A 23,486-nucleotide genomic window follows, 5' to 3' on the forward strand; every position below is an offset into this window, starting at 1 on the left:
GTGATGACAGGGAGTAGCGGAGGCTTACGCTGACCAGACGTGCCAAGTGACATCACCCATGTGAACCGTGCATGCCTTGAAGTAAAAAAAGAAATGGCCACACTTAGAAGTCGTATACATTTTAGTCGCAGATCTTGGTCTGAAATGGGTTTCATGAGTCCCGGTTGACATGTGTTGGCAGTTTATGAGAAATATGCAAAATTGTTCTTGAATCAGTTTCTATGAATGAATAAATCATAACCCTAAAAGGCAGTTTACCCTGACTTTTAATATCCTGCGGGCATTTCCTGATGTCTCTGACAAGCCTTTGTTTCCAGCCATGCCTCTGTCTCAAATAATTGTATTGTGTTTTTCAATGACCTTGTGGAGAAATGGAACACCTGGGTTGGAAAAGCAGCTCATTACGTGGATTGTTGGTGGAAAATGAACAATGACAGAAGAGTGAGGCTGAATACCAATCGGGTGCAGCACTGATTGCCTTTTTGTTTGAAGATGTTGGCTGTCCTGCCACGTTTTATGTCCCCTCTGTCTAACAAACATGTTCATTTCGCCACTCGATTGATACTCTGTGATTTATCGCATAGGCAAATCTATACAGGCATGCACTTGGCATGTACGCAGCTTCCTGTGGTTTGAGTGGGAGAGATCTGTCTTTCTGAATGACTGAGCAGCAAAGTAGTGAAATAGGGGTCAACTGGGGTCTTGACCCGATCATAAGCCTGTCTGTATGAGTGTTTGTGAGTGGGGGGTGTATGCATGACTCCAAAGCCGGTTAAGACTGTGATCCATCCCATGTGATGGATGAGGGCCAGGGTTAAGGGTGTCTTGGTGAGCCAAGAGTTGTGCTGAAGGGTCACTGATGCTAACTCACAACTCTGTGCCCTTCTGTGAGTCACGCACCCACTCTGCACAGTGTTTTAAAACCTCAGACAAGCAGAGTTGGTGTTTCAAAGCTGAAATTAGTAAAATTTGTACTTCTGTACGCATTTTGGGAAAAATCTATGTGGATTTCATCAGGCAAATTGCTATTTTAGAAAAGAAAATGTCTTGACATGAGTCATAACTTTAATGTGCTTAACTTTGGTGCTAAACGTCAACACTGGAGTGCTGGAGAAATTTTAAGCGATAAGTATCTGATATTACAGAATGGAGCTCTTTCCTTTAAATCTCAGATTTATCACACAAGCTTGAGCACCTTTCCACATCAAAAGCTGCATATGTTTGACTGCCTTTCCCACAATTTGCTGCCAAGCCATTTCTGGTGGTTTAAAACCCTTCATACATACTTCAGAGTGATGCCAGAGGAAAAGCCAGGGGAGGGCTTTGTGCCCCGTACCTTTGATTGGGTTTGAGTAGGAAAGCCATTTCCAAAACAACCCATCTTGGTCATAATCCTTTGCATTGACTTTCTATTACTCCTAACTGTACAGTTCCATTTTATCTCACACACACCTGCTAATGCTTGCATGACAAGCTAAAGTAATTCTCATTCTACTGCCTCTATAAATTCCCAATTACCCTGGATTCTTATGGGCTATATACATTCTGCAACTGCACATTCTGAACACATGCACCTTATGTGACACAGTATCAGTGTGCATTCATGTATGATATATTGCCTGCAGTGTGCGCTACATTATATGCCCAGCTAACCTAGTGCTTAGTCATGGTAATCTCTGAGCACTGATTTCTGGCTCTGCCCATCAGCGGTTGTTAAAGCCTGCCCACAGTTCATATTGCTAATTTTCTCATTAGCATTTGTCCTGGCCAATCAATACATCACTGCTGTGTGGAAGCAAGATCAAAGTTTTCCCCAGATGAATCTGGGATGTGATCAACATGCTTGTTTATGAGCTACATTCAGATTGAGATTGTCTTCAATGGCAGCAATCTAAAGAGGAACAGTACCTGCTGGGAAAATGACTGACAGTGAGGAGATCATCTTCTCATCTCTTCCGGTCAGGCTTGCCGTGACATGAGGTCGTCACAGTTAGACTGTGATGAGTAGCGAGCAAGTGATCAGCAGCTGCCATACCTCTGTCAACTCGCCGCAGAGTGAGCTAGAGAGAGAAAGAAAGACAGCCAACCTTAACGAGGATTCAAACCTGTCAATCAAGGCAAGAAAGCAACAAGGGGAGGAAAGGTGGTAGAAGAGACAGAGCAATTCATTACCGGTGGGACAGACCAAAAAAAAAAAAGTGAGGGCAGAGAAGAAGTGAGAAGTAGAGGAGGAGAGAACAATGCAGGGAGAGAGTCCTGTAGAGACCACTTGAAAGGAAGGAATGTTTTGTTTTTTGCATGCAGTCAGTTCAGTTGTGGGTTATTCTCCCACTGGGGAGACTAATTGCTTGTTGATCTAATGTTCTATCCCCTCCTGTCCCTGAAAACCAACACATTTGATGAGTGATGGGTCTATGTGCGTTTTTTCTGCAGGACAGGAACTCCAGGCCTCCTCCAATCTAAATATTCACAAATCAGGGGAAAAGACTTTGGGCTCAGCTCCAAACTCATGAAGCATAACACTATGCAGCCCACCGCTGCCCGCCCTTAGAACGAGACCTTGAGGTCCACGAGGATTTGCTAACATTGCTCACATCACTTTCTCATTCTCTCTCTCTGCCTCTGCTCATATCTGTTTCTTCCTCCCTGCCTCCCGCTCTGTGAGGTAGATCAGTGAGCAGCTAATTAATGAGTTCAATGCAAGGATTCATTCACATATTATGTGTCAATTAGAGAGAGAGCCTCAGCTCCAAGGTAGGAGTTATGATCTAGATGGACACGCACCCTGTGCTGGGTGGGAAGTGTTTGCGTGTGTGTGTGCATCGCTGTCTGTTTGTTTTTGCCTGGACGTCACTCATCTCCCCTCCTGTAATGCTGATCGCAGCATCTTCAGTTGTCCAAGGAGGGACATTAAATCATCTCAGGTTAGAGCATATGCTAGTCAAGTGGCGGAAAATGTGGGTGCGCCATTTCATTTAATGGGGTTAGCAGTGGCTTTACACGTGTCGCTGTGTAAATCAGTTCAGCAAATGTATTCTGGAGGTGAGCACAGCATTGGTGCCAGTGTGGGAGTGTTTTTCAGGGTGTGTGTTTATTTGAGTGAGTCGAGGACAGCGTGTGTATATGCATTTTCTTGCTCACAAGTTTGCCTTGAGGCACTTTTGCAGCACTGCTATCTCAGACGGCTGATTCAGCACAGCCTCCCCTGCTTTTCTCTTCACTTTTGCCCATTTATGAGTGTCCACGTTAGCTACTGTCTGTCTGTAAACACACAACCCGAGGGTAGAACTCAATGCACGTATTCTGCTCACACCCCATTAAACATACACTGAACAACTTATTGTGATCCCTTTTCATAACAGTCAGGGCATTAGGTGTGTGTGTTTGTGTAGGTGTGTGTGTGTGATGGCCATGTGCATGCGTGTGGCTCTCGGTGCATCCTGATGTATGAATTTTATACAGCAAAGATGATGACACATAAGTTCTCTGCCCCTCTCCTGCTGAAAATGAAATTTTGATCTGTGTTTTATCGCCTTGTAATCTCTGATATCTCTGGAAGTTATTGTGTTATAAAATGGCTCTGCAGCTGGTTTGTGCTTCCCCGTATGGCCGGGGTTTCTTTTAAGGGCCTCCATATTCTCACAGTAGAAGGAGGTTGATCTTCTCACACACGAAATCTGTGTATAACAAGTCAAGAGAGGTCGCAGACTTCAGCTCCCGCACGCTAAATCAGTGGCTCACACCCCCCTATAGGAACATTTTTTAACTTTAGTAGTGTCTTACAAAAACCCTGTAGAACTCTTTATATTGCTCCATACATGCATCTTTAGTTTCAAGTCAGCTCCAGGGCATCCACAGCATAGCGACGTGTCTTACTCACAGGGAAATCCTTGTGCACTGCATCTGTGATCTGCCTTACAGCTCCTAGGGTTGTCAGATAAGCTGTTTGTGGTTGTTGTGGTCTGGTCATGTATGTGTGTTTGTGTGATGGTCTGGCTGTGTGTGGACAGTGTTGTGTGACTAGACATGAGGTCAGTCAGTTAGCCTCTAGTGTGTCTGTCAGCCCCACCGAAGGAGATGGTAGAGCAGCGTCTGCTGGGGGCAGCAGCATGAGTTGTGTGTGTGCATGATGCCTCCTCTTTCTCCTTCGCCTGCTTTCTTTCTTTATCTCTCTGTCCTTTGTTAACAGCCCATCAGAGAGCCAGGCTGAGTGGTATGAATGGAAGAGTCATAAAAACAGGAACCTGCCCCCCCCCCCCCCTTTTTTTTTTTTTACAGTGAAATAAAATAGACTCTGGCTTCCAAAGCCAGCCTTGCAGTGGAGTCCTCTTTTAATGAAGCAGAAAATTTTTTTAGTTAAATCTTAAAAGCCGGTTGACACAAAGGTCTAAAGGTTTTCCCCACATAGCTGCTGTGCTACATTCTCCACGGTTTGACCCGGCAGTGAGGCGGAATGGGACCATCTCCTTGGTCATTATTGCTTTAAATAGTATCTGAAACACTTAACCAATGGCTCACCATAGTCCAAAGCCCTCGTATGAAACCTTTTGTTCTTGATATATATCTCGGCTGCTCACGCTTTGTTCTCCCTTTTTAAATACTGCCAAATATGGCTGTCACAATTTCTGTGAGAAAAGGAATACAACCAGATCACATTTTTCAGCCACAGTTGAGCCTTTACAACCTTTTGCTCAGGCAAATAGACGCAGCTGGAGAAAGTGTAAGATGCTTGTCCCATTAAATTTATAACCCCCCTCCCCATCCCATTCTGGAGTGTAGTAGCACCACAGCTTCCTCCCCCATCAGTAAGCCGCTAAAATATTAGACATTTATCATGGTTATTATCGTGAGTAAATCCTTCCACACAGTGCAGAAACTCCTCAGCTTTGTATTCTTTTGGGATATGAGGGTAAATGGATTAGGTTATTGCCTGGACTTAGGGGCAGTGATATCAGCCACAATAATCTTTGTCCTCCACCACGGCCTTTAGAATTTAGGGCTCAAACACATCAAGCCAACCTCCACAGACTACCAATGATGTGCCTCATGTTGCACGTCTCCTGTTAAATTTGAAACATTTGTACTCAGACACACTGCAAATTCTACAGCCGATCGTCAGCTAACTACTGACAGGCGCATCTGTCCTGTGCCTCAGAGAGAAGGAATACAGTCAGCAGGCTATATTTTAATCTGAAAAACATTGTGGGAAAGAAAATAAACTACCCGACCATTTTCATGCCACCATCAATCTTGTTTAACAGTTGTGGTAAATGATTAGAATACGAATTGAAAAGGTGTCAGATAACATTTTGCACTGTAGTAAAGTTTTTCTTTACTTTTCATTTCTTTATTTTACACTGGAGTTGTAAACCTGTGGTCTGTGGAAGGAGAAGAGAAACAGTGGAGGTGAGAATAAGACAGAACCATGTGAAACCACTGCTCTGCTGTCAGCGGTTCTCGCTCACTGACTGCCCTGGCCTCGGATTTAACATTCTCAAATGGCAGAATATGTGCTGATAAGGGCCAACAAATACCAATGGCAACCACCAGGATGCAAGAACTACCAATACTTTGCCACAGACTCAGCAACCAATGGCCAACTCAATGGGACGCATCTGGGTTTGCTAGAGTCAGACAGACTGGGCCTCCTGATTGTGCACATTAGTGGAATTTTCATGGTTTGTACTCTTTGATTTTGGGAAATATTTGCTGTCTTGCCAAGGCTTGAATGAGAAGTTTGGTACCACTCTCATGTCCTGTTAAGTACACAGCTACAGCCAGCAACTGGTTGCAACAGCGCTGTCTAAAGGCAATAAAATCCACCAACCAGCACCTCTAAAGATCACTAATGGACAAGTTATATATTTAATTTGTTTAATCCACACATCGTGTTGTTGGGGTAATGTGTGGCACTATTTACAGTCAGTTTGGTCTCTTGTCTCTCTCAGCCTGTTCACATCTCTGCCTCCTGTTCTAGCTGATATCTTAGACCCAGATGTCTGGCTCGTGCATGGTACCTGGCTTGTGGATTTTTTTTTTTTTTCATTCACTGTCTGACATTGTTTTTCTGTTCTCACAGCATGCCCGCCGGGTACCTTCAAGTCAACCCAGGGTCCAGGTCTGTGTCTACAGTGCCCTCCTAACAGCCGCTCCACAGCTGAGGCCGCCACCATCTGTGTGTGCCGCAACGGCTACTACCGTGGCGATGCTGATCAGCCAGATGAACCCTGCACCAGTGAGTATATCGTGCATGACATGACATCCCTAACACCGTCACACCCCTTACATTCTCACAGGACAAGCACCTGTAGCAGGTGTATCCATGTCCACATTGTCCATTTAATATAAATGTGTATGTGACATTGATATTGAATACACTGGTCATACATATAAGCCATTATATTTTCAGTGACAGTGTAGAGATTGATTTTTCTATCTCACTTCCTCCTCTATCTCTTTCTCGCTGTTATCAAACCAGTGCATGTAGTAGCATTTAAATGAGCATGCAACTAGAGCCCTAGTTGTCCTCTCAGTCTGGTCATAATAATTACATTGCAGGGTTTCTATCATTGACGTCTCCATCATTGTGCCAGTGAGTCTCCCCTCCGTTATCTCACCCTCTCTGTCTCTCTTTCGTGCTGTTGTTCTTTCTTTCCGTCTGCTATCATCCCCCGAAGTCCTAATTACTCAGGCAGATGCTGCGAAGCTTCGACACTGTCCTGCCGTTATCCGCTGGAGATCCAATAAGGCCTCTCACAGCTTCAAAGTTATCTTAATGTGATGTAAAAGCAATATGCTAAGCCTTCCTGTCGTCCCTGCTGACACACAGTTACACAGACGGGGAGAACTGTTAGACCCCAAAAAGTTTGTTTACCTCTCCTCCCTCGCTGCCACTTGGGAGTGTGTTAATGGTTTGTTCTCCTCACAACATCAGACGTTGAAGCATTATAGGTGTGGTTATGTATTCATTTAGCCTTGATTTATTCATACAGACCTGGCTAAATTGGCCTCAGCAATGAGCTCAGGACCACATTGCTATCCTAATCAGTGAGCAGCTGCATAGGGTAGCCTTCATCTCTAAAACGTGTATTGAATTTGCCTCTTTTGCGATGTTTCCTATTTATAACTTTGAATAAGTGCCTTAAAGCTACAGAGGAACCCGATGCAGCCAGGCTGTCTGTGTGACTGTTTGAACGCGTCCCATGAGTAGCCAGCCACACCTTTAGGCTTTGGATGCTCCCAACGGATGACACCTCACTTTCACCTTGAGTTTTCTCCACCCTCCCATGGTACACTGCATAGCTCTCCGGTGAATTAGTGAATGCTCCATCAAGTACAGCATCTGCCTCTACCTTGAGGCCTTGAATTTTCCCCAAGCAATCTCCACAACAGCTCCCCAGCGGAGCTTCTTGAACAGATCCCCTCCAGTCGGTGCTGAGTTTCCGAATGGAGCCTGTGTTACTTTTTTCTGTTTTAATCATGCCACTTCCTTTCTAGTCTTATCTTCTCTGTCCGTTTGCTTCTCTGCTTTTTACTCTGTTTTCTGCATTGCTCAATACAGCTTCAGTCCTCGCAATATCGTAACATTTAGGCTAGCATTTAGGTACCCAGTTACATAATTGTTCATCAGATTACCCATTTGTGAATTACACAGTTTACAACGATGTAAAATTCATTCATTACAAGAGACGGTATCTCAATTCTTTGAAGAGTGCTTTTATTCCCCACACATGCATTTAAAATGTCCTACTGGGAATTTTGTTTTCAACCACCCCTTTTAACATTAAAATCTTAAACCAACTTTAATTCCTCCTCAGTTTGTATTAACAGAATTCTTTTGCAACAACACATGCAGATCCTTCTCTGAAGAACCATACTGTAGCAGCTGAGCTTGATGCTCAGGGTGCCCTAGATCTCATCGGGGGGGCCCAGTGAGATCATCCTTGTAAGATTCTCTTTAATACTTCGGGTCCTGATGAGAGTGCGACTAGAGTAGCTTAAATCAGGCCAATCCGTAGCAGCAGAAGCTGTAGCTTTAGCTCTCCTCACAGGCGTCAGAGCTGTGGGTCCCTGTGTGCTCCAGATCAGTCTGATTAGCTTGCTGATGGATTGTCCAGCGCCTGGCTCTGTCAGCAGGGGAGGGGGGACTTCACAGCATACGCCCCCCTCTTTTCCCTCAGGGATATGCCAGGCCTGGGATGCTCTTCAAACTACCCCTCCACCTCCTGCCCCTCCTTTATCCCAATCTTCTGTCTTGTGCTGACTCCAGCCTTGCCTGAGGGGAGGAACACCAAGTGTTCTGTCTCGCAGCGTGAAGCCCACTCCTCTCAGCTTGGCTATCCAGCATAGTGCACTTTGGGACAGTGGTTTGCATAGCACCGCATCCCCTCCTGGCCCTTTCTATGTGTTCCAAGCCCCAGTCTGACGTACATCTACCTTCCCGTGGGTGTGAAGGTGTGAAAAAGAATTCATGTGTACATGTGAGGACGGTGTGGTGGGGAGAGGTCAGCCCGCTCCAGCATGCTGGACCTGTGGATTTCTCTCAATTTGTGAGTCAGAGGAGGAGAATGACAAGCTGAGTGGTAACTGAAGAGAGTCGGACAGTGAAACCAGTGCTGATTAGTCCGTAGGGGAGAAAGGATGCACTGATGGAGCATCCTGGTGTGAGGAATGGTAAAGAAGGGAAGGGACTGATGGGAAGACACGATTAATGACAAAGATAGATAGAAAAAGTCCATTAACACAGCAGGAGGGACGTGACAGACTGAATCTGTACATTTGAGGTTTTAGTCAGAAGAAATGATGGATTAAAGGAGCTGTCTGAGGAGGCTCTACACAAAGTCTGCAGTTACGCAGAATATGAGAGTCTCAGTGAGAAGATGTTATGTAAAAAAACATGCTGTATATGCATGTTTACGACTTGGAAACCACCAGTGCCAGCCACCAACCAATTCATGAGGAAAACGTTTGGAATGTAATTGAATGAACGTAAATACAGGGTAGGAGATGGAAAATAGGATGGTTCTGACGGTTTCCTGCATTCCTGATCCATACCACATTGACCCTGAATCTTGTGGCTCAGCCTCAATACTCATATCTGTGGCCTGTCCCCTGAAAATCTCCTTGAGCCCTGTCAAACTCTTTCTAGACCTCGTAACACAAACAAAACCCATCAAAATTCCTGACTGAAAGGACAGGCTTATCTGCTTTTCCATTCTCCTCATCATCCCATTTAGACTTTTTTTTCTTCTTCTTTGCTCTCCTATTCACCGTCTCTCCTCTCTCCTTGTTCTGTTTTCAAAGAGAAAGAGGAGTGAGACATCAAAGTGCATAAATATTCTGTTCTTTTCTCAAAGTTTTTTTTTTTTTTTCCCACATCAAGTCTGTTGTCAGTTCTGGAGTCAGCTGAGGGTGCTTCACACAGCAGTCAGCTGGCCAGTTTCCTCTCACTGTAATGCAGTAGTAAATGGAGCCAAGTTTAGGTAATTGTCTGGTCTCCTCGAATCCCTACACTGGCTAGGCAGACATTATGTTCCAGACTGTTGTGCACATGCATGCACACATGTTCAAAAATGACAGTGGTCTCTCTGTCCCAGCTACAGCTTTATGGATGCAGAGTCAAGGTAATTCAAGAGGAGTTAGTGATGTGGGTGTGTAGATTCCCTTTTAGTCCTTTAAAGAAAAGCTTCTGTGTATTCACATTGTGTCTCCTCAGAAAAGGCTGCACCCACACCTGCATCTCCCAAGCTGCACTCCAAGCTCACATACTACACACACTAACGCACACAGTCTCTCTATGGCTCCCTCAGTATCTCAGCCAGACAGTATTAGTCCTTATAACATGTTTTATTTCATGTCTCACCAACCCACACAGCCCTTCTTTCTTTCTCCCAGCTCCTCTGGCTGTGATCAGTATCTCCACACAGGGACCTTCTGTTGGTCCCTCAAGGCCTGTTTCACATCATAAAAACAAACAGTTTGAAAGAAGAGAAGCATCAGCCTCAGACTATTCAAAGGGTGTATGAGTAAACAATGTGCAGAAGTGTTTATTCTAGGCATTTGGGGCGCTCTGTATATTAGCAGCTGAGGGAGAAAACTGGGCTACGGTGTTTTGCAGTCCAGGTGGCACCTCAAAGCCTGCTTGCTAACAGGGCAGCTATGCATACCTATCAGTCTGTGAGTAGCCGTGAGTCAGATGATAATCCCTTTGAGTTCCTCATCATATATGTACGTTCGTGGAAGACATGGAGACCAGGAAAGAGATTTTTACTTGTCCAGTTGAGTTAAAGATGCACGGTAGTACATTACAAAACAGTATGTTGCACTTTATCGTGGAGACGTATGCTCATTTAAAATCTTTAAATACGTTTTCATTTAGAAGGGATATACCTTCCCCAACCTTACCCAGCACACAAAGATGTTTTTGCTCAGACATGCATGTTCTCAAAGCCAAACTTTCAGCGCATATTGGTCTTTTGCTGTTGCCAAGACCGCAGCATGCGATGTTCCTTGGTATTTTCATGCCCCACGCAGCTTGCAAGGTTCAAAAGTAGGAGGTGTGGTGCAACAAGATGGGTGCACACAACAGACCTAACTTCCTCAAGACAAGTATGTTTTCAGCTCAGTGACAGTTTATCATTTGGTTCCATGTTAATCAGAAATTACACACACACACACACACACTTACACACACACACACACACACACACACACACACACACACACACACACACACACACACACACACACGCATGCATTTCTAATTACAATATGATGTGATACAGCAGAATTGTCAATGTCATATTTTGGCTCAAATTAAGAGGGTCATTCAAACATGTTAGGTTCTTAGAAAGAAATCCCAAACTCTCTGTAGATAGTCATGTAAACAGGATTATTATGGGGTATTGTCAGTTTTTGTAACCATGTAAACAGCTTACACAGACTATTCCTTGACTCACAGTTTTGGCAGCAATACCATTGTTGTTGCATGTCAACAGAAGCAACTCTAATTGAGTACAACCTTATTAATCACAGAAGCAAAACAAACCAAAAGCAGTCAGCAAAACAATATAACATTTTATTTTTACTCTAAAGCGTTTGTTTTCCATAATTGCACAAAATAATTATTAAGCTGCTTATTTTTTTAACTGACAATCATTATGACGTTAATGATGTGCACAAAGATTCACTTAAAAGGCACATCATCTGGCTCCCTGTATGCTTTGCCATGTATGCATACCTTACTGTTCTGTGCTATCTGGACAAGCCTATTGATTTCCTACTCAGAGCTGGTCTGCACTCTCCTTTCCATTTGCTTTGCCAGTATTGTCATGGGCCTCTATGACCACAGCTGTTTAAAGGGTACGATACAAATAATATGACAGGCTGAGGAGATATGCTTCAGAGCTGCATGAGTGCTATTTACATCTCCCCTCACCAAACCTGTTTTGTTTATAATGCAATTGCCCATACCGAACAAACATAACACGTGCATGATTCGCCCTCAGTGTCCTTGTGCAAATGACCTAATCCTTTGCACTGCACTGATTGCACCATTAAAATAGAGCCCTTACTGTGCTGTGATACAGTTCATGTCACAAAGAGCACATGAGCTGCATGTGAATGATGGTTTGCACCGTAACCTAAAGCAACATGTATGTGAGCACAACCAAATCTGACTGGCATAGCTAAATGAACGCCAGCTGAGCGCCTGTAAGTATCGTTCACAACAAATTAAATCCTATGGCAAATTAAAACCGCCACAGGCTGCAGTAATAGTCTTGCAAATCACTGGTTAAGTGGCAGTCACATTTGATTTCTTGTGCCATCCCTGCATATGTGGAGCTTGGTTGCAATTGGGGTGAGTGGGTGTGACGCCTCGCTCACACCTCAACCAGGAAATGTTGTTTTCTTCCACCGTCGTACAAATATATTGATACAGACAGTGCAGACGTAAATACATGGAAACAGATAGTTAATGCATGTGTGTTTTTGTCACATGCATTTTCCACATGAGCAGATGTCCGTTGTTTTTCCTAGCAATGCAAGTTTGGCGGCCAGTGTATGGATGTGATGGATGATACAGAGGATGCATAGGTGTGAGTAACATATGAAGTGCCTACCGTGCAGTCCCCAAGGGGAAAAGCTAAAGTGCTGCCAATTCCCTCAGATAGCGTGTTCCAACCAACACACACTCTTTCTCGCCGTATTTTCCCGCCACATGTAATACAGCTGGTAGCATCCTTGGACCAAATGATGTTCCATCTGACCGTGTATCTGAAGCACTAGCTGTCCTCTCAGCCACACCATAATAATCACACTATGGAGGTCACGCCCTTCCTGTCACTGACCTCTCTGTTGTTGAGGCGCTGAGCTCAGGTCGCAGCAGTAACAGTGCCGTTCCCTCACCCTTGTGTGTTCTGCCGCTTTGTCCCAGCTCCCCAGGGCTATCCCACATGGCTTTGCAGCAACAATGATTAATTGTGTCTGTGTTGACTGAAGTAACTATTTGCACTGTGCCCACAGAAACGGGAAACTCAGTATGCTTAAAAATCTATGCTTATTCCTCTTGTTGCCATATTTTTTCTCATGGGCAAAAAGAGAGGAGAAGAGGAAAGGAAGTGCAATATACTAGAGAGCTGAGTAATTCCTCGAAGGGTCTCTAGAATTTAGTAGATTTTTAGTTTCACAGTAGTCATGGATCTAATAGTGGGTCAGTTAAACTCCTCTTTTAATGATAAAGGTCAGGCTTTATGGAGGATGAATTGGTACCAGATCAGCTCTGCAGGGCAGCCTCACTTAACCCAAGCAGCTCTGACTAAGGGCTTTGGAAAGCTTCTGCTTTATCGGCAGTGTCTGCTATCTGAAAAGAAGGAGCTGCCTCTGAGCAGCCGCAGGGACACAAAGCCTCAACTAAGCAAAATTCTCTGCTGCCTTTTGAACAGATTTTTAACTCTTCAAGAATTGTGCTCCAATTGCGGGAGGCTGAACAAGTCACTTTTCTGCACCCTAGTATTAAGCCACCAGTCAAGCAAAACAATAGTTTTATTATTTCTTGATTTCTTTCTGAATATCGTCTTTGAGTTTCTGCTCCAGCTGCAGGCTATGAGGGAGTGAATGGGAGCGTGAATCTCCAGAGCCACTCGGATAAGAATACTCCATGCAACACTGCATTTTGCTAAATAACCAATGTTTGATAGACACAAACGTCTCGCTGTATGATCTCTCTGGTTGTGAATAGAATAAATTAGCATTCCAATTGTGCTGAGGATGGAGAAAACAGAGAAAAAAGACAAGTTGCTCTTGGACAGCAACACTTATATTTATTACAGGCTTGTAAATTGATGAAATTAACCTAACAGCAGGCAGATTTTTGTTTTTTCTTTTTCTTCTCTTTTTTCCTTGACAAGCAATGCATTATTTTGCTTTAAGGATCACGATAGCCCCACTTATAATCTGATATAAAACGGTTCCAGCTGTAAATGTAAATGACCTCAGCTACAATGGCATTTAGCTGAAATATTTCCTCTGGTGTATCTGCAGGTGTCCCATCCAGCCCGAGGAATGTGATCTCCATTGTGAACGAAACCTCTGTGATCCTGGAGTGGCATTCTCCCAGGGAGACGGGCGGCCGCGATGACGTCGTCTACAACATAGTGTGCAAGAAGTGCCGGGCCGACCGGCGCTCCTGCTCCCACTGCGACGACAACGTGGACTTCGTCCCCCGACAGCTGGGTCTGACCGAGACCAGGGTGTTCATCAGCAACCTATGGGCTCACACCCTCTACAGCTTTGAGATACAGGCTGTGAATGGCGTCAGCAATAAGAGCCCGTACCCCGCCCAGCATGTCTCCATAGACATCACCACCAACCAGGCTGGTAAGTGGCTCCTGCTGCTAGGTGTGATGATGATGTTTTGGTGGCACTGATGGCGACTATTCTTATCCATCTGCAATATCATTATCATGGTGCAATCTTCCATACATTCTTTTAAAATTGTATCCTCTTTGGGAGTAATCTGGCTCCTTCCCTCCAGTAGTAGTTTTATTTCATTCGTGGAAAAGCAAATTCTACTATCATTGCACAAATGTGAACCGATTCACCTCAAAAGACCATCATTTTGCACCATGTGCATTTCAGAGTCTCACTTCATGGCATAGCTGACTTCAGGGCTGCTAAGATTTCACATCGCTCCAGCATGAATAATGACTTTAAGGCTTGAGGAGTCGGGCCAGCTGGTTTAGTGAAAGTTATACATAGTGTACATGCTCTCTTTCCAAGCCTTCCTTCCCTGAATCAAAGTAATAGCTTTCCCCTTTGAAAACACGATGGAGGAGTTCAAACCCAGACCCAAGACACGGCATGTTAACGTCTTGTGGCAGGACAAGCGCAGTTCACCACACCATCCCTCTTTTCCTTTGTACTTTATTTACAAATCCGACCCGATGATAGAAGTTTCCCCAGTGTGCATTTCTCTTTGGGCATTCCAGGAATTCCTGCGTTTTACCATTGCTAAAGGTAATCATCCCTCCAAAAACAACAAAAGTCATTCACGAGACCTCTTTTTTGAGGTTCACATCTGGATGTTGAAGGCTGGTTACTTCACAGACTGACACATCTCTTTGTTGTTTTTCTTTGGTCTTTGTTTAATGAGGCTGTGTTTTGATAGCAATGCCGCACAGCAAGTCAGTGCTTCTCTGTTCACGGCAGGCTACACCCCAGTTGAAACATGTCTGTGAATCGTCAGATTTATACATGCCGCCATCCTGCTCTCTTACAAAAACAAGAGAATTAATCTCTCTTAATTTGGCGCCTTTCACATTTTAGTGGCACTGAATATTAGGTGCAGAGGCATTATTTCTTTGTTGCACTCCTCTTAGTTTAGCTGACAGACTACTTTCACCTTTATTCTTGTATAACAGCTATCCAGGTTCAACTCTGTTTACTATTCAGTACTTTAATGTCAGACTGGAGGAGACTGACCCAAGATAAATACATGGACAGCTGCTGTTTTCAGGCCAAGCTGAAATATTCTTCACTCCTGCTCTTCCTCTCTGTCCTCCCTTTCCATGTTGGTGTGCATGTGTTTGCCTTCTCTGACTTTGCCTGTGATGGATCTGCATCCAGCCAATGAAAATGACCTTCATCCAGTTATCTTCCTCTCTCTTGCTCCCTGTCTGTCTCTCTCTCTGTGCTTGTGTGGGCTCATCCTCTAACTGTGCCTGAGATGGGACCTGAGCCCAGCCAATGGAAATGACAGGTCGAGGAAATTGTCTTTGCCGGTCCTTTTTGCTACAGCCTTTTTCATGCTCTTGTAGATCTTTGACTTGTGCACAGACGCACCTATCGAGGGACAAGTATTGACCAAGTGAAACATTTAAATGAGGCTCTCCTTTCATTTTTCTTTGTGTTTCTGTGGATCAGTCGGACCGTGAAAATCACAGCAGGAGCTTGTGGGACCTAATAACAGACATAAAGTGGAGTTACGGGGTGGGGAAAGACTGTTGTTGGCATTGTTGGTTGAGCTCATACTGGCATGGGTCCCCTCAGGAAAGAGTTACAAGTTTGTCAGCTTGAATCCCTGTTGGCCACGCACTGTGATTTTCTATGTCATGTATGGTTATGCGCTTGTGTTGGTCTGATCCAATGATGAAAGACCTTAATGTCGAACGAATTCAGAATTACTGATGTAAATTTCCTCTTTAATTAGAATGAACTTATTTTCATATTTATTTCAAAGACCAGTGAAACAGAAAGTGCTTCATCCAGATTCCTTTTGTATGGGAGTACATTTTGAAATTAAATTTGATCCACTTGGTGGTGGGCATGCCGTACTTGATTGCAACGACTCTCAGAGGAATGTAATGACCAACTGAACTTGTCTTTGTCTGAGAATGAGTCAGGGGAGGAGTGGGCGGGAAGACCGGGTGCGATGGAGAAAGGGAGAGCTTCTTCTTTTCTTTTTTTTGACCAGACTGCAAGAGACTGTGACAGTGAAAGAGAGGAAAATGAGGGAGTAAATAGGTCTGATTATCAGGGTGGCCTAATGGTGATGACTGTCCCCATTTGACAGGCTAATAGCACACTTGACAGATAGATGTAGAAGAAGCAATGCCCAGGCCTATTGTTGAAGTCTGCTGCAGTAATGAGGTGTCTGCCAGTAATCTGCCAGGCCTATGTCCAGCCCTGTGTGGCCCTTTGTAGCCAGGTAATTGCACTGTTCCTAGTTTCGACAGGGGGTTTCATTGGCAGGCCACTGAAGAGACAGAAGTATCCAGGAGGGATTAATGTTGATAATGCACTTCAAAAACTAGAAGTTGAAAACTAGAAGTCTCTGTTTGCTGTCGGTTCTTAATGAAACATGTTGCCATTTTTGGGATCCTTGCAATGCTGTTGCCCATTTATTTGGTGTTGGTGCACTGCACCATGATGCAAGGTTGGGAGAGGTGGCGTAACAAAGTTCCATGTAAATTAAGTAGCAATAAAAGAGGTGTCTGTATTCTATAAAAACTGAGCCTGGAGGACCACGTAAATTCCTAATGCAATGCAAGTCCACAAACACACAATGGGGGTCATTGCAACAGTAATGCCCAATATAGTGTAATTGTTGCAAATGGGATGTAATGTTTTGAATAGAAAAATAACAAAAAACCCAACTGTAATCCAAATTAATACATAAACACCCCTCTTCAGCTGGTATCTAGCATGTTGTCGTCCATATAAAGGCAAACATTTGTTTCATCTTACTATTGTGTAAGGGAGGGGGCAGATTGCAACAAACTGAACACCCTTCACCTTACCCTCCCCTGCAGTGTCTGCTAAAAGCATGAAAAACGTGAAAGGCGCTCTTTAAAGCCAGTGTTTGGTTTGTCCATTCTGGGCTACTTTAGAAACATTCAAACTTTTTGGAAGAGGACCCGCTGCCTCTGTAAATATGAAGAGTTCATTCCCATGTAAGGAAAACACAACAGCTGTTATTTTAGGTGATTTTACACTAATGAAAACATACTGATGAATATTGTATTCCATTTCTGCCATATTCTGCCAGCACACCCCCTAAATCCTACACACTGGACCTCTAAAACAGTGAAAGACAACAGCACAATTGAAACCCTGTTGAAACTTGCTTGATTGTTTCGGCATCAGAATGACAACTTCAGCACTGTGAGACAAAAGCAAAGGATGGCACTGTTTGGGCTAAACAGACGAACAATGCACACCCCTAATTTCACAAAATGTCCTATCTATGCCAAAGCTAAGACTATTGGTGGAATCGACAGACTTCTTTGTTTATGTGACATGGCATTGTTTACACACATCAGGGAATGCACAGGTGCATGGATATCCATGCAAGTAGTCCATTGAATACTTTCATTTCAATTCTGTTTCAAATTGGAACGAGCTTTCCGAAAATCAATCTAGAAAACACTGATTTGGTGTTGTATTAGAGAAGCCGTGCCATGGAGTGTGCACAAAAGCTTACACGTTTATATCTTGAAAAGGAATTTTACCATCTTTATTTTTGTTTTTCTTAGTTTGAAAAGAAGAGTTCATTAGTGCCAGAAGAATGTGGCACAGTTAAGAATAAAGGGTGCACTGTTCACACTCTCCTCTAAATCCCTCTTGGCTCTGCCTTTCAAGGTGAGCCATTTTTGTCATGTGCACTTGTGCTCGGCACAGCTGTTAAAAGGAAGGATGATGGAGGAGATGAGTAATATGATTGCTGATTACAGATAATAATTAATCAACATAACCTCATATTTATCTTCCATTTCAAAGATGTCACTGTGACCATGTCCTGACAACAAGGGCCTGTAATCTAAAAAACATTCAGTACATCTCCATTTAAAGGACCGCTTAACCAGTTTTCAACCTTACCAGTTTTTATCAGCATTAAACTTTAAACTCATTAAACTCAAACACCTACAGCTAATAATGCTGTTTCAGGCCAAGCAAAAGCGAGACAAACTGCACTTTTCCTGCCGTCAAAATCGAAGTTTAAATTTTTGTAGTTTCAAAGTCTCTCCGTTCCTTCTGGGTAAAATAGTGCCAAGAGGCCTTTATAAAATAAGCCTTCTACTCAGCTCAAAACAACATCATCGGATGCAGGATTCAGGGGATAAATAGAGCCTTCCCATGACACATAGACTCTCGACAAGGGTAATGCTATATTATTACCTTTCTAGTACTCTAAGAATGTCAACCTATGAGAGACCAGATGGGTGAGTGGTCCTTAAAGTAAGCTTATGCAGGAGAGAAAAAGTTTGTGCTCGTCTCTCTGGCATCTTTTTCATCTTGACATGGCTTTAGTGTGGACTCTTGTGAGATTAGGGAAAACCAAGAGACCCGCTTGAAAACAGTAAAGCAGCAGTAGTTAGAGGGGTTATGGTGTAAATTGGCCATAAAACGACAAAGGTGAGAGGAGGAAGAGGAGAGCGTGGATGAGGATGAGGTGAGGAGGGAATAATGGGGGTGAGCAGGGAGCTGGAGGGATTTAGTGTGAATCACCAAAGAGGCCATTTAACTGCCCTCGATCCCAGCGTGTGTCTGGGAGGAAGGACTGATCAATAGTGTGATTTAGGAGTTCATTCACGGCCTGTGCTCTCCTGGAGATATGCACACGCACACACAGACACACACAGATACAGACGCACAAAGGTTATATACTGCCCCCTCTTAGGCTATCATTCACGGCTGGCCTGAATTTAGTCATATTTATCTGTGTTAGCTATTGAAAAATAGCCATTTTATGTCTCTTTGTGAAATAGTGCGGTTTAATTTTAACGGTAGGAGACACTCTCTGCTTCTAGTGAATTTATTAAATTGCCGAATGACCACAAAGATAAATATGGTTGCCACGCTGCGGATGATAAAAGTACTTGTGGTGAAAGCTACAGGCATGGCAGCCATGTTTTCTTATGTAATCCATCCTGGACACTTAAGCTACATCCACCACTGCTTCAGATGAAGAGGGTATTTTTCATCTTTTACACATTTTTTACAACTCCTTTCTACTCTGGTAGTGCGGGGGTGGGTTAGTGAACAGCACATGAGAGAAAAAAGTCTCTAAATCTCATGACTGGTGCTATCTTTCTCAACCAATGCCTGATGCTCAACAGTTCTCTGATCTTACTGGCACAGCCCTCTTGACCTAGATTGTGTGCCAACAATCCCTCAGACCATAGAATGCCAAGTATATCTACAAACAATCCCCCTCCACTTAGCTGCTCTGTTTGGAGAGCTATTCCCACAGAAATGCAAACACCACTATCCTCGGCCTTCTATGGGCAAGTCCAACCGGGTGGGTTGCATTCAAGACACTAAGATGCAATGTGCTAGACTGAAATCCAAACAACCAGATGAATTAAAGAGATCTGCGCTCTGTGGGGTTCTAAAATCAGATGAGATGTTAGGCAAACATGTCCATGGAGGGTATTCAGGACACTACTCATTATGTCTTTTCAGTTTACAGGCTGCAGAGTCTTTCCATTTGTTTTTCAGGGGTTGCTTTTTTCCTTGTTTCTTCCATCTCGCTGCTGCCCCGATGTATCAAAGCTAGGGTGTCCAGTAGTTTCATCATCTTAGACGGTTCTTCAGGCTCTCTCCGGGTGCCATTTTTATTTCATTTGATGCCTGTTCTCATAAATGTTGGATCCTGTCCCTGTACCCAGAAAGTGAGGTATTAGCTGCAGGCAAAAATAAAAGTGTGGGTTTGAATGCTAGTGAGTCCCCTCGTCCATTCTGATGTCTTCATATAGCATATTAAGAGATGGTTGTGAGCTTGTGAGTGTTTGGGTCTATGTGAAAGTATGCTCATGCAGTGGTGGGTTTTTTGGTTTTTTTTGGACATAGAGCTACGTTCAGAATCCTCCACGTATAATGTGATTCTGGAAATAATTCCAACCATCCACCAGCATCGTTCCTTGACAGAAATCCACAGTGCTGAACTGATCCCTCTTTATGATGTTTGAGAGAGGCCCATTACCATATAGTCATGGCTGGCTTGGCCCTCTGAGCCCCTGCTAATAGGGAGGGTAGTAGTTAAACTTATGCCTTTGACAGAGGCGCAGCACATGACTATAGGCTGCTCTCCTCATCTGAGACACTGAGCCCCTATTAGGAGGCTGCATGGTTCAATGGCGTGCCAGCATCTTAAAGCACAAACCACAAGTGCACTACAGAGAAAGAACACCTCGGCTTGTACAGTATAGGTGGTTGTGAATGGGGCCAAATTTATTTGTGCGCCTGTGTGTTTATTTTCTGTGCACACCACAGTTGAATGTTACAAGATCAGCTGACCAATTACAGTCCAACTTGCTGTCCAATCATTTCACTGAGAGTAACTGAGGCAGAGCAGGAACTTGCAGCTGGGAATTCAGATGCGAAAGCTGAGCTGCATGAGGAGCAGAGACGGCCATCTGCACTCAGTCTATCCCAGGAATCCCACACGGAGAGGGAAGACTCAAACTGATAAAACTAATATCGGCTGCTCTTTAGGAGACACAGAGGACAGGATTTTTACTAACAAATCCAAAAGGAACTTCACAGATTTTACGTTCAGCTTGTTAGTCATGGGGAGTACTTCTCAGCCTGAGTTTGAAAGTCATGGGTATTTACCGGGAACTTTGTCTAACAAAGTTACTGAGTTGCATTATGGGAAACATAGGAGTTTTTTGGAGTGTTACCCATACAAGGCGCTAAAAGTAAGAATATCACTGCATCAGGTTTGACCGTTCTTTATAATTTAAAGTCTCTCATGAGTCTCTCAACTGTATTAAAATGCAATACTAAATCACTGGAGTACTCTTTTGAGATGCAGAACAGCACATTTGATGCGCTGACCCCTCACCAGACCCTATGAATTAAGGCGACGGTGAAGTAACAATAATGAAAATAGAGGCTCAGGTCTGTGCCAGACATGTAAAATGATGCTCCAGCTCATCTGTATTCCACAGAAGATTAATTGTGCAAAGGTAAAGAAGCTTTTCATTCTTTCATCAGTTTCTTTCTAACCCTCTCCTTCTTTTTCTCTCTCTGTCTCTCCTCTCGCTCCTACTTTCTCTCTTTCTCAGTCAGACACGGGGAGGCTCTGACTTTGATTAATGGTGAGCCGAGCTCTGCATTAAAAGCCAGGGGCAGCAAGTGGGGCCAGATAAAAGTGGAGCACAGGAGCAAGGGATGGGAGGGATGGAGGGAGGAGAGAGGAGTGCAGGACACAGTCACCAATCACTGTCAGCATCATCGTCCCAGGGTGACAGTGGGGGACACAGTTGGAGGGGACAGGAGTGCTTCATTGGGCTGAAACTCACCCTCATACAGGCAGAACACATTGTCTCTGACAGGCTCTTCACACATAGGCTACTAGGACACACACACACACATACATGTGCACACGCTCTTTATCTCTCCTCTTGAAAACACGGCCAGTGTCCGTCCAGTGGGACACGCCAGTGAGAAAAGGGTTTATTTTTTTCTTCAAGGAAGTAGTGAGAATTTGTGTTGTAAAGATAGAAGTTTATCATCAAATATTCAGAACTTATGCTACCCTTATAATAATAGCCTAATAAAACTTTTCCAAAACAAACATTGCATGAGCACTCCAAGATGTAGGAGTTGCTTTGGCACAAGGAGACGATGCCTCAATCCTTAATCCCACCTACAAAGCCCTGGTTGGCTCGGTTGTTTCTCCTAATGGGGTTAACAGCCGTCAATGAGCACAACGCCAGACCTTTTTGAATCGCTAAAAAAAAATTCCAACCAGGCTATATACGCTTGCACACATTTAGACACTTGAAAACATGCATAAAAATTCTCCATGTTTTTCTGTCTCTCTGCGTCTGAATGAATGAACTGAGTTGGGACCAGGATGCGGGGCTGGGGCGGTGGAAACACCTCTCCTTCTCAACCCCTTTTTCCACTGCAGGAATTTCTGTGTGGAGTGCCCCTCCCCAGGGCCTGTCAGGAACAGTGTGTGCCTGTGGCCGGTAATTGATAATGCGGCCAAGGCAGCCCTAGCCCTGGTCAGTGGAGCGTGAACCAGCCTGAGAGGCAGAGAGGCTGAAGTGCACCGAGGTGAAGCTTAGCCCTCGCACTCTCTGTCTAGGGTATGAGGAAGAGGGAGGGAGGGAGGGAGGGCAGGAGGTGAGAGCTAAGGGAGGAAGACAGAACACAATCCATTCACAATGACAGGATAAACAGAGCTCGTTCATCTGTTTACATTTACATCTTTAGGTAATTATCTGACAATCAGATCAAGAAATACAAAAGTGCAGAGTAAGCCATTTTTTCTTACAAAACCCGCTTTCCAAGCAACCACACTGGGAGAAAAGGTCAGGAGATTTTCTACTTACAGCACTCCTATGACCGCGGAGTGGTTATGCAAGGGTGAAGTACAAAGAGAAGAAAAAGAAATAGAATAACCATTAAGGAGTCTGATAAAAAGGATCATTTAGTGGAGAGAGGGTGCCATTTTGCTGCCTTTTGAATAGAGGAGTTATTCAGAATGATGGTGAGTGGAGACCAGGTGGAGCGATGACTAGGCCTCAGCAGCATGCAGGCTGGGAGCCAAGAGGCTGATAGGCACAAAATGTAGAGCAAGGGCTTGTGTGGGGCTGTATTTATGCCTGCAGACATGGGGGAGGAGATTCCTCTCCAGTGCTATATACAAACACCAAGGCTTTGAACTTAATATGAGCAGCCGCAGCATCAGTGTTTAATCAAACTTACTTGTGTGTTCACAAATTGGTTTGATGAGTAAGTTTGGTTGGATTCATCTTTGAACTTTAAATTAGAGTGTATCCTAGCACCTTGGAGGAGTCTGCGATCATACAGTGGATTTTGGGGCCTATTCACATGCCATTAAAGCGCTTCATTTGTGCATAAAGGCTCAGCAATTTGTATTTTTATTTGATATTTTGTGACATTTTTAGAAATAAATAACCGTCTTTATCCCAGATTGATGCATTTATATGAAGGTTTCTACTTAAAGCCCCTGAAAACTTGGTTTCAAATCTTCTGTAACACGACTAAATAAGCAAAAATCAAACTTAGATTAGGAAAAACATTTAGTAGTATTTATTCAGAGCTTAACTCTCAGAAACTTAGCTAACCTGCCTCCTCAGGACCGTGTGCATGTGGTTTGATCAGATGAGCAAACAACCCCACAACTGACATCCCACAACTGACATCAAATTCTTTAAATGCTGCCCCGATCTGATAGGTACAAGAAAGTATGAGACATCACATCTTTGCAGTTGTGCTCACTTCAAACTGGTAATAAGAGTACAGAGAAAAACACAAATAGGCCACAAAATTCTCTGAAGTGCAGTACCCAAAACAGTTTTGACTGGCAGAAAATAGTGTGTTCATGTACGACTGCATTATTTTCAGTAAGAAGCTGATAAGAAAACATGTTTTTCCTTCTAAGTTTTCACATTTGCTGCTTTAAGAATCTTTTGTCAGGTGAGCTTTCCCATGAAAAATCCTCT

General features: G+C 43.8%; 1 protein-coding gene across 2 annotated transcripts in view; it reads left to right on the forward strand.

Annotated features, from left to right (window-relative positions):
- The window catches only part of LOC139339469 (ephrin type-B receptor 1-B), a 153,776-nt gene that overhangs the window by 86,581 nt on the left and 43,709 nt on the right, over positions 1-23,486 (forward strand). For both annotated transcript variants that reach the window (XM_070975093.1, XM_070975094.1), the window contains exons 4-5: positions 6,080-6,235; positions 13,543-13,878. In XM_070975093.1, coding sequence (XP_070831194.1) covers positions 6,080-6,235; positions 13,543-13,878 — 492 coding nt within the window. The remainder of the gene's footprint in view (positions 1-6,079; positions 6,236-13,542; positions 13,879-23,486) is intronic.

Source organism: Chaetodon trifascialis, chromosome 11, assembly GCF_039877785.1.
Source record: "Chaetodon trifascialis isolate fChaTrf1 chromosome 11, fChaTrf1.hap1, whole genome shotgun sequence".
Taxonomy (NCBI): domain Eukaryota; kingdom Metazoa; phylum Chordata; class Actinopteri; order Chaetodontiformes; family Chaetodontidae; genus Chaetodon; species Chaetodon trifascialis.